This window comes from Passer domesticus, chromosome 5, assembly GCF_036417665.1.
Source record: "Passer domesticus isolate bPasDom1 chromosome 5, bPasDom1.hap1, whole genome shotgun sequence".
In the NCBI taxonomy this organism is placed as follows: domain Eukaryota; kingdom Metazoa; phylum Chordata; class Aves; order Passeriformes; family Passeridae; genus Passer; species Passer domesticus.
In genome coordinates, this window is record NC_087478.1 from 69,608,195 (window position 1) to 69,619,957 (window position 11,763).

General features: G+C 41.9%; 1 protein-coding gene across 2 annotated transcripts in view; it reads left to right on the forward strand.

Annotated features, from left to right (window-relative positions):
- Positions 1–7,050, forward strand: part of TMEM178B (transmembrane protein 178B) — a 213,430-nt gene extending 206,380 nt beyond the window's left edge. For both annotated transcript variants that reach the window (XM_064420879.1, XM_064420881.1), the window contains one exon: positions 783–7,050. In XM_064420879.1, coding sequence (XP_064276949.1) covers positions 783–1,033 — 251 coding nt within the window. In that variant the 3' untranslated portion in view covers positions 1,034–7,050. The remainder of the gene's footprint in view (positions 1–782) is intronic.
- Positions 7,051–11,763: the final 4,713 nt, after the last annotated feature.

Consider the following 11,763-nt stretch of genomic DNA (forward strand, 5'->3'; position numbering starts at 1 on the left):
TCTGATACGTGTGTTATTCCATAACACCACCTTACAGAGTTAGGAAGTTTGTCCTTGCCATGTTCTCAGGAAGAAATAAGAAATGAAATATTGCTGCAGAGATGGAAAACAAGAACAGGATATTTTGAAGATTTCAGCAATGTGGCAGAGGGCATCTGGATTGAAACTGGAGTCATGCAGAGGGCAGAATCTGAGTTTTGTGAAGGATTTAAAGAATTTTTTAGTGATATTTAAAAGAACACTGTATAATAAAAAATTCTGTATTTTGATATAAGAAAAGCATTAAGAAAGTCTCCCACGTAAGTTCAAATGTACATTTCAACAGAGCCAGAACATGACAAGTATATTGTAATATTCTATAAAGCCTATCACTGAAAAATTGGAATGAAACAAAAAATTCAAGGTTTTTTTCCCTCCCAAAAATGTCAAAACAAGATTATTCATTCTGTATTTACTCTGTAAAGCAAAGTTTCAGAAAAATCAATGGTTCCATGGAGCATTCTGGTTCCCAAGGGAGTGCTCATAATGAAAAAATGTTCCTGTTGAAGTTTCTCCATACAGCTCTGTTCAGCAGCAGATCAATATTCAAGGCTCTGGTGGCACTCAGTTCTTTCTCCATGGAGGCTCCAGACTAAGCCACTATACAAATGTCTTCCCTTAGGCACTTCCTTACTGCTTGCACCAGCTCTTCTCGTGCAGCTTGGAAAGGGGTATGTCTATCACTCTTCTAACTTCTCTTTGTTTTTTTCCTCCCTCCTTCTCCCCTTCCCGCTCTCCTCCAGGAACCTTCTGCATCATTTCACTGTGCACATGCGTGGCTGGAATCAACTTTGAGCTCTCCCGCTACCCCCGCTACCTGTACGGACTTCCCGACGACATCAGCCATGGCTATGGCTGGTCCATGTTCTGTGCGTGGGGGGGCCTGGGCCTCACTCTGATCTCTGGCTTCTTCTGCACTCTGGCCCCTTCCGTCCAACCTGTCCCCAGGACCAACTGCCCCAAATCTAGACCTGAGAATGGGACAGTGTGCTAAAACAAATAGCAAACAAATACACACACACACAAAGACATATATATATATATATATGCCTAGGTATGTCTATACATGCATATATATGTATATATAATTATATATGTATAAAATCTCAAGTTAATGCCAGTGCCAAGGTAGAGCTGAGTCCAACATGGCACTCACATCTCCACCGGACTCTGTGTTGCTTCATTCTTTCTCACACTGATGGGAAAGCTTTTCTCTCACATGGCTCTTCCATCCAACTCTTAACTTCAGCATAATACCTTAGAGGTCAAATGAACCTACAGTTGCACCTACCTACTGCCATTTGGGAGGGGGAACAGGGGGTCCATGTGGGGAATCTGGAACCAGATTTTGTACAGGACATGGTGGGGGCAGAGGTGTGAGGCGGGGATGACACAAAAAGCGTGTCCATTGCAGCCAGAAGGGAAAATGTAAACAGCAAGGAAATGAAGCATTTGAGCCACTTCAACAACATACCTCCTCAAGGCCATTATCAGAAACCCACCCATGTTCTTTTTCTTTCTTAAAACAAAATGACAGAAGTCATGTCATTGGTTTTGGGGTTTTGTTGGGTTTTTTTCTCCTTAAAATGCAGAAAACAAAATGGACAGAATGTGTGCAGAAAAGTAGAAAAGCATTTTCTCTTTGCCTGCCAAACTTTAGAGAGAAGCAAACAAGTGAAAATAATAATAATTAATAATAATAATAAACATCTAAGAAAATAAAACCAGAAAACAATAAAAATCTCCAAGAGGACATCTCAGCAGACTTTCCAACAATGCGGTTTTAATCTTCCAGCTGCCTTACATCCAGGCTTACAACTGAGGCTGAACTGCTAATGTAAATGCAGCAGAAGGCCTTTTGAAAATGCTGTGATACATGTGTGTATAACTTTTTCTTCCCTCTTACTTTATTTATTTTTTTTAACAAAAAGAAAAATTTAAAGCATTGCAATGTGATTGTCCACCAAACCATCCATGCTGTATTTGTGGCCCAAGACTGAGGCACCGCAACGGCAGAAGCGTGAGGAAAGCCATCAGGTCTGAGAGAATGCATCTTCTCTGGTGGATTTCAGCAGGATTTTTTCTTTTTCATGGAGTTTCTGAAAGTTCAGGATGGTGGATCCAGGGGAAGACTGACCAAGGAGAAGGGAGGTGAGGGAAGGCCTGGTAGCTGTTCTTCCCAGGGATTTGATCGAATGGGATTTCATCAAGTTTCCGGTTTGGATGTTTGAGACAACTGAGCAAAAATTGTGGAGGAGGAAAAGGGAGCTAATTTCTGTAGAAGAGAAGTAAGAGATGCCTCTCATTGTGTTCATGTATGCCAAATAAGACCTTCCCACATCTTGTCTTTGGAAACTGCCCTGATTCAATGGACATCTCCTCTCTCCATCTGGGAGAACTGTGTACAGATGGATGTGAAAGGGTCAGATGCAGAGAACAGAGATCCATTTCCTATGAGCTTAAGCATTGTATGATATAACTGTGAATCTGCAAATGGAACTCTCTCTCTTTTTTTGGTCTTTATCTTTTTCCTGCTATTCCTCCTCCTATTGTCTCCTTTTTCCTTCCCTCTGCCCTTCCTGTTGTTCAGGTCATAGGTCCCAGAAGAGCAAAACAAACAGCTAAGTCTGAAGAGGTGGGTGAAGGCCATTAGAGGACAAAAAGCATTTTGGCTGTGAGGACAGTGGGTCCTTGCAGGGTACCTTACCTTGCAGTGGCTATGGGGAAGGTAGGGAAGAAGGGCCAAGGATGTATCCAAAGGGACTCTGAAGAACGATGACTGAATTGCCATGTGCAAAAGCGAGGGCACCACTGACAAATATGCAGGCAAAGGGAGACAGGGCAAAGAAAAAAGTCTCCCCAAAACCAATCCAACCCAACATGCTCTTAATTCAGGGATAGTACCAGCAATCCTTTCTTACCTGATAGCTGCATGATATCAGTCCTCACTAGTCAGTAAAAAATAATCCTCTCCATATAAAATATCTCACTAGGAGAAGGAGCCTGTGCCTGCTGCACAGAAATGCAGGCATTAATTTCCAGGTTGTGCCATTTACACAGCTGGCAGTTTGGTTTAAAAATATCCAGCTAACAAATAATTCTTACACATGTAGTTGTATTACAGTGTTCAAAGAAATGAAGGTTCTGGAGGGCATGTTGGAATAGAGTAGATTTGGGTTTCTTCCATTCTTGCTCAACTACCTAGCTTTTGTTTTCTGTTGTCTACAGATTTCCCAAACATGCCAATGCCAGCTGCTAAATCAGTTTGTTTCCACTGAAGTGCCATCCCTGTCAACTGAAGTTTCACAATTTCATTTTACACTAGATGTGACCAGAGAAATTACTTATTTATTCGAGTTTAAACCACAAGCCTTTTGAAGAAACTTCCTTTTTAAGCAGATTGGTTTATTTATTTTTTTCTGGGAAGGTTTTCAAATAGAGTGGTTTTGAAAAATTTTGAAATCATTTGACTGTGCTAGTGCCTACTTGGTTAGGAGGTTGATGAATTACCATTGAACAGAAGAAGGAAATTTAAAACAAAAATAGCCTTGGAGAGCTAAATGAAGGCTGAATGCAGAAAACCAATAACTGGAAACCAAAAAAGACCTATAAAAAATTGTTCATTTCTTCAAAGCATGAAAAATTTTGGAAAAAAACTGAACTTATTAGTAAGAAATTATGCAGCTGCTTAATTAAAACAGCTTTGAATGCAAACTTTCTTCCACCTCTGCAGTGCTGAATGTGATAGGAAAGGTGTTTCATATAAATACAGATATCTGGAGTGACACAGGTAAGCCAGAGTCACAGAGGTGCCTATCTGGAGTTTACCATCAGGCCCTGTGGCAGGCAGAGCAGTACAGCAGCTCCTGTGGTGATGTATCCTTGTGTGGTCCTTGAGTGTTCACAGGGTGTATTCTACAGATACAGTTTTGAAAGAGGTATAGCACTAAGATTTAAAGAAATGGAAGTAATTTTGCTGTTTGATGGATTTTCAAAGGTTTCCTTTTCTTCTGCAGCTGGCATAAAACCAGTTTTGCCTTGATGAAGTATTCTCTGGATGGTGTTGGTTTACAAGCTGTATATAAGCCTCTGTGTGTGGCAGTGGTGGAAGAGGGTTATGGTTATTTTTATTAACAACAGAAAAGTGTTGACCCTGAATCTTTGGGCCAGTTCTGTGATTTTCCACTCGCTCTAGCATAGTGGAAAGGCCTGTGTGGCTATGAAAAATCTTAAAATCTATGGGAATGTCTGAAGCAGCAGGTGATCATGTCACATTAATCTCCAGCTGGATCCCCAAAAGAACCATTTGTCCAAATACCAGTTCTCTCATCACTGGTTTAAGTAAGGGCAGAACCCTTTTGGGAGATTATGAATTTCCCCTCTGTGCTTCTCGAAGAACTGGCAGGAGTCCTGTGTGCTTCCATAGCCCTGAACGGGGGTCACAGCCCCACCATGCCTTCTAAGTGCTCAGACTTGTCTTTAGAGCAGGGATCATCCAGAATACATCCAGATGTAAATTTGTGAAGATTAATGTCTCCACCTCTCCTGAGCTGAAGCACACTCACAGCTACTCTGAGTTTCTGCATTTTGGGGGAGGTTTTGAAGTATCTTTCTGAACAGAGATTGAAGCTTTTTGACTAGTGTGTGGTTTCTTAGTTGGCGGAGCAGCTAATTAGAAATCTGTTATCAGTGGTCTCAGCATTAAGGGACTTGACCCTGTCCCTCAGATCTGCTCTGGCCAAGTGCCTAAGCATGTGCTTTACTTGGTGCATGTGACTAATCCCCTTAAATTTGGTTGACTATTCATATGCTTAAAGTCCAGAATGTGCTTTCTTGGAGGACATTCATCTTCCTGCAGAGTCCAGCCCATGTTCGTTTTTACCCATCCTTGCCCTCTAGATAAGGTGACACTCTGTCCTAGCCTGAGCAACCAGTATGTTCTTGGTCTCCCTTTCTGTGAGGTGGAAATGCAGGATCCATATTTGGCAGGCTCTTTGCCACACGTAGCCTTTCACGTTGCACTTCTGGGACAACACATCACCATGTTCCAGAGATCACAGAGCCACTGGAGTGCAGTGAGCACAGATACCCTAAAATGCCTATCCTAAGGATGCAGGATGAATTGGTTCAACACACAGTGATCTGCAGGCTGAGCTTTTGTGAGTAGTGACTCAGTTGTGTAGCTCTGTGACCATAACAAGTCAGCTGCAGAGTTTCTGCTGTCTGTCCCTGCTGGGACACAGTACACCTGAATGGTCTATGTGGCAGGAGCACATGTGCCCTGTATCCTATGTCCTATAGGACACCTCCTTCTTCAAGCTAAAGCTGTTTGTGAGTTAAATTTCCTAACCCATATTAGCCGTCTGTATATATCATCAATCCCTTCTTCTTTGCAAACACACAACTGATTTTTCCTTATCTAAATAGTTCAGTCCCTCCAGTTCTTTTTCTAGCTGGGATTTTTTTTTCTTCTGCCCCAGGGACAGTCACCAGTGGATCACAAACCACCAGTGACCAGAGTAATTTCTTTGAAATACTGCTTTTGAAAAATTGCCATTACTTTTTAAAATGTTATTCCAGCTGCAATAACAAATGAAAGGGGAGAAAAAGCATCCTCAGAGTTCTCTAAACAGAGGATCCTCATCCTCCCAGGAGTGAATTGTGAGAGTGCAGGTATCCTGCTTTCCTGTGCATGCAAGTCATTTGGGACCATTTTTTGCTATGGCACGTTAGCTGTGTGGTTCAATGGATGGTGAATAAAGCAAAGCTGGTGAAGGAGGGGATTGATGTGCAAGGGCTATTTCAGATTCCCAAGCATTCCTGGAAGACTGTGTCTCCATGGCTGTCCATTTATCCACCGTGCAGCGCCTCTGAATCAGGCTCATCCCTGGAGCCCCACTGATAAGCGGAGCTCAGAAGAAAATCACTGTAATCTGTCCTTAATTCTTGAGCGCCACGCTAACTGCCAGCAGCGAAATGGAGGGAAAATAATATGTTACCAAGTATAGCTAAATAAAGACATGCATTATTCGGGCTCTTTCTTCTCTGTGTCTCTACATAGGCCTAGAAAGGCTACAGGACTACTCAGGCTCATTCACACAAACTACCACCCCAGGTTTCCCACTCCTTCATGGTCCAAACCACTGTGCTCATCCAGCCAGCAAGGGAAGACTCAAGGTGAAAAACTGAGACAGCTCTGAATGATTGCCAGGTACCAATGACAGACAAAGAGTAAAAAGTGGGCATGAAATGCAAAGAGCACGTAAAGATTAGTGGCAGGTGAATTTCCAAGGACAGGAAACGAAATTCAAAAAAGCCTAAAGTTTGATTGCTAACTCCAGGCTAGATCCATAAAATCTTGATTTTGCCAGTCTAAAGTGAAAACTAAAAAACCAGGGCTTAGCTCAAAAGTCATAGTCCACTGTTTCCAGCCATAGCCAGGAATATAATGCAACTATTCCATAGTCTGTTGAGATTCATAGAAAACTCAGATGTCTTGGAAAACATTTTAGTGCTGTCTTCGTTAACACTGGACAAGAAATGTGTGCTTACACACTCACAATATCTATTTTTTGGCTTTAGAAAGTCATCAGATGCTACCTCCCCTCCCTCCCTGCCATCCCCCCAGTTCAGCTTAGGGTTTCCATCCTGTATGCCCCACTAATACCCCAATCATACAGCCTTCTTCAGAGCCACAATTATTAATTGCAACATTTTGACAAGTGCTGCTGGTGCCAGGGGCCTCTGACAAGCTTCATTTTGACATCAGTTGGAGAACTGTAGCCTGATACAGTGCTGTCAATTTAATTCCAGTAGGCTTTGCACAAGTTTAGGATTTAACTTGAGAAAGAGTCTGGACAACTGCATCAATATAGGCCACAAGAGGGAAATTAAATTCTGGTCTCCTCTAGTAAAGCACTCCAGAATCACAGATCAGTTGTCCTTCCCTTGTTCAGGGAAGACTTTCAATGAAAATATCAGTTTCAGTTAGGTTATCTCCAGGGGAAAGTGGGAGACTGAAAAAAAGGAGACCCAACAGCAGTTGCTTCAAAATTGGTAGAATTCTGTGAGGATAATCCAATGTCACCCTCAGCATCAGCAGCAGGAATTGTCATTCCCTTTTAGGACTGCAGTTTTATATTCTTCCTTCACTGATTAGTACTCCTGCACAGTGGTAAAAAATGACTTCCAAAGTTTCCTTGCATAGGGTGTGTACACATGGGCACCCTCAATCCCTTCTTTCCTTAAACACACATGTGCCCATCCCACATGATGAGGATGCCAGGAACCTGTAAAAGTGTCCTATATAGAGAGAAAATACATAGGAAAATGCAACATAATTGCTTTTTGTTTTTATACTTAACTCAGGAGTTGCAGTGCAATTCAGATGCTATCTGTGTCCCTGTTAGGTTGTGCGTGCAGATCACATGCAAAATCTCTGCTGGAGATGCATGAGGAAACACAATACAACTGGGATACATTTGGTATTTTCCATCAAAAAGTATTTGGCTATTTAAGAAAAAGATCCAATGTATTCCCTCCAAATCAGAAATGTTTATGATCCCCTAACGTAACATTCCCAGGAGGCAGCGCTATGGCAGGATGCTCCTGAGCCTGCAGAGGGCTTGTGCAGGCTGTTGGCAGCATGAAGGCTGTGGTTAAAGCTGCTGGGCACAGCAGGGGACTTCACATCCCGTGGGTCTGAGCCCTACCTGTGGCAGCAGGACACAGGAATATCTCTGTAAAGGCAGTTCCTTCAAGTGGCCTTGTTACTTGCCAGCGGGTCAGAAATCTCAGGCAGCAACAGCGATTCTGCAGTAGGTGAGATAAAGAGTAAAGCCTTCAAAAACCTGTGGGTTTTGCCCCAGTTTCAAAATTATGTAGACTCCAAGGAGTGTGAATCAGTCATGGCTTAGTCTCCTGGGGCCAGATACACAAAACAGCTTCAGCATCCAATTCCTCTTTAGACAGCACTAAAAGCTTTTGATGCCTAATATTTTTTAAAAAAACGTATAGGGTCCTAATTTGCTTAAGCTCTCATGATGCTTTATCTCAAGAAGAGTTTTCTTCTGGCCGTAAAGCATAAGGCTGTATTTTTTTTTACAAAGAGTTATTCATTACAATATAGATCATAAGAAAATGGTTTGAGTAATCAGAACAGCACAAGTGCAGCCTTAGACTATTCAGTTAGAGTGTACTGAATTATTTATAACTCCTGGGCACCAACAGCAATCACAAATATCTAATTTAAACTGTTACTATTTTTACTTGGCAATTTCCATCACTTAGAGTGTTTATATCTATGTATTTGCAGTTTGATCTTTTGCAGGACGAAATTTCCCCTACTTACACAGAAAAGCATATTTAGGAACTTTGAAGGTATTTTTCTGCAGTAACTTTAATTATTTTAAAGCATTTTGAGGATTGGTATGATAGACTTTACAACTTTCAAAACTCTGAACTGTATCTAAAATGGGCTTGAACTTTCAGTTCTTTCTCAAGTAAAATTCTCTTTGATTACAGGTCATTGGGGTCAAGGAGAAATTAGTTTCATTAGTAGATGTAAGACTGGGTCCTATTTGTGTATGTGTGATGAAGGGACTTAGGTAAGGGGGCTGCACTTCTATGTCAGCCTACTTAAGGATCTTTTGCATTAATGTAAGAAATGTCACTGCTAAGTCACTCCAACTTTCTACCTGTCTCTTTTTGTAAAAAACAACCATTATACTTGTGTGTGGCTGGAATAAAGCATTATTAAATCTAGCCCAGAGGCTGACACACATATATTTGTAAATATGTATATATTTGTATATATATATTTGTAAATTTATGAAAAATGTCCGTATCTTCATGATAGCCTGAAATAACCTGAGGGTGATGTACAGAATTTCAGGCAAAGGACTGTTTCTTTTTCACAATCCTCATGTATCTCAGATTTAAACCAAAACAAACTAAAAAGTACTATTTCCCAGGAAAATCCTCATTTTGCCATTGCACCAGTCGAGGAGGGGTACCACACTTAAGTCAGCAGCACACACATCTACACATGTACATCCAGTCAAAGGACTGGGTCACAAGGGCTTTTTTAAGGAAAAGGAATGGACTGAAAAAGCAATGGTAGAATTTCGGTTCAGCATTAGCACTCTCACTTTATTCTCTTTTTCTTTATTAAGAGGCCCTTTGTACAGATGCTGTTCTTCTCCTTAGGTGTGCGTTTGGGAGGAGCACCTTTGTGTGTGACACTGAGCCATGGAAGGCCAGGATTTTCTGACCTGCCTTTGTCCCCATCAACCTTAGACACTTCACTGAGTTCATGATGTTAATGGGCTCATCTCCCTTGGCTTCTTGTACAGGTAGTAAAGAGAGACAGTTGCTTACAGGTGGTGAACTAGCAAAACTGACATCTAAGCTTTAGGAGCTCCTTCTTGCTTCATGCAATGACCACTCACCTACCTTGAGTGATCCCACCATCTTAAAAGATCTTAAATCCTGGTGAGGTGAATCAGGTACCTAGTGCAGGAGAGCATCCTTATGGAGACCAGCTGTGTCTGTGTGCTTCAGGTGCATGGCTGGGGCTTGTCTGTAGAACACAGGTTTTAATTGTGAAAGCCTGTGGGAACAAAAGGAGATGTTCACAACAGCCTTCCCCTCCCAAACTGCAACATGACTGCAAAGGAAGGGCTTGTCCGACCCCTGAAAATGGCGTGAGGTGAGTGCCTTGTGGTGGCCTCCAGGCACAGATGACTGGGTGGTCCCAGTGCTGCAGGTCAGAGGTCTTTGGTCTGAACTCTTCACCTTTCTCTGACAGTCCTAGGCATTGCTGAAGCAGTTCAAAGAGTGAATTTACATCTTAAACATTTGAACAGCTGAGCTGTTCAAAGGTTACTTTTCTTGCTTTATTCCCAAACTGTCCTGAAAAAGTCATCCAGCTGGTAGTGATAATCAAAAACTTCTCCTCCAAGATACAGTCTGGATAGTTTCATATTCTTTTTTTCAATGTTAATAACTGCTTTACAAACAGCTTACATGCAGATTAAAGAGATTGCAATTTCATCCCTTATTGTTGGGATTACAGTTGTCCTCAGAAAAACTAAACTGAGGACTCAACAAGAGGATGAATTGTTGCTGTATAATTCAAAAAGCTGCTCTGACAAGGCTGAACGTACATCTCCATCTCATGGTGAGAGTCTCTCAGAGCCATGGAATTGCATATTGATAACCAGTCTATCTAAAAGGAACAGCAATTTAATCTAGTATTAGAATTTTGGAACTCTTGTATAGTGCCACATATTACCTGAATAAAACAAACACAGTCAGAGGAGTGGGGAAATTAAACTGATTTCTGAAAACTTTAAGGCTCAGTGAACTTTAGATCTTGTGCCAATGTATTGTCACTACTATTTGTTTCTACAGCTAAATTTAAGTCAGTGACTTGACAATCTTCACCTATCTCTAAGAACAACTTTATTTTAAAAAATACTGTTAAGGTTTTGACAAGCGGGATTATAAGGAACTGTAAAATGAAGATTCAATACTGTGTACTAGTACTTAAGGAAATACTTTAGTTAGAAAGTGAAAGATAAAGCTGAGTTCCAGGGATGAAATGTTATTTTTCAGCATGGTACTACCTTGCCCAAGCTGTAGTGTATCATCCTAACATTCTTCTCCTGTTCTCCATTTCCCTTTTTTGAGGAGTAAGGTATATATTTCTGTCTCAATCTCTTCCTTTTCCTCCCTGTGTGTGAGAATACAGACATGCTTCCTGTAGAGAAATTTTTCTCTAAATTTCATTCCATACCAGCTCTTGCATATGTAACTGTTTTGTTATTTAAGATGTCTGTGAAAAAGAAATAAAGGCTTTAAGAGTGAACTCTGGAAATTAGGAGGAGCTTGAGAATATATCAACTTTAAGGATGCAGCACCATTTTCTGCAAGATTTTTCAGAATGTTCCTAAATTCTCATCACTCTCCTGTCCTCCCTCTCTGTGAGAGATATGAGGAAGGCACTGGGACGTAGGACTCTCAAAGGTTGCTTTTAAACTGTTGACTCACTGTGTCCCACAAAGGTTTTGCAGGTTTTTCAGAGTTTTAGTGTCAAAGAAAACCCCCTTTTAAAAGGTGATAAAGTCAATACACAACACCACGAGGGAGGAGGTTCTAAGGGTGACTCCATACCAGTTTATCTTTGTTTCCCATCCTTTACGACTGTCCTGCTTGCCCAGCCATGCACATTCTCCTCCCTGCTGGGTTCACTTTGCCAAGGTGTGGCTTGCCAAGAGGGGCCTGCCTGACCTCTCACCCCCATGATGCACTTGGATAACTTTCCACTTTCTCTCAAAAAAACCCGTCTCACCTCCTAAAGAAAGCCATAACCACTCCTGTGACCCTGACACAGGGAGTGAATGCCCAGGCTCCACGAGACAGAGCAACGCCTGGCACCGGGGCAATCCTGGGGGTAAGGAAGGAGAATGGGTGGAGCTCTCTGGCATCAGAGCTCCAGTATCACCTTCTCCTGCAAGCTCCCCTGCTGCTCATGAACCTCTCGGCCAGTTCAGCACATGGGTCTCACTCTCACTCTCCCACTTGTGCCCATGGGAATTGTGTGTGAATGTGCAAAACACTCCTGTGTGAGGGCACAAGTGTTGGGTACAAGGGGCAGGGAGAAACCAGACACATTGGGCTCCCCACCATCCACTGTAGGTGCATCTCTTGAAGATATTTGCC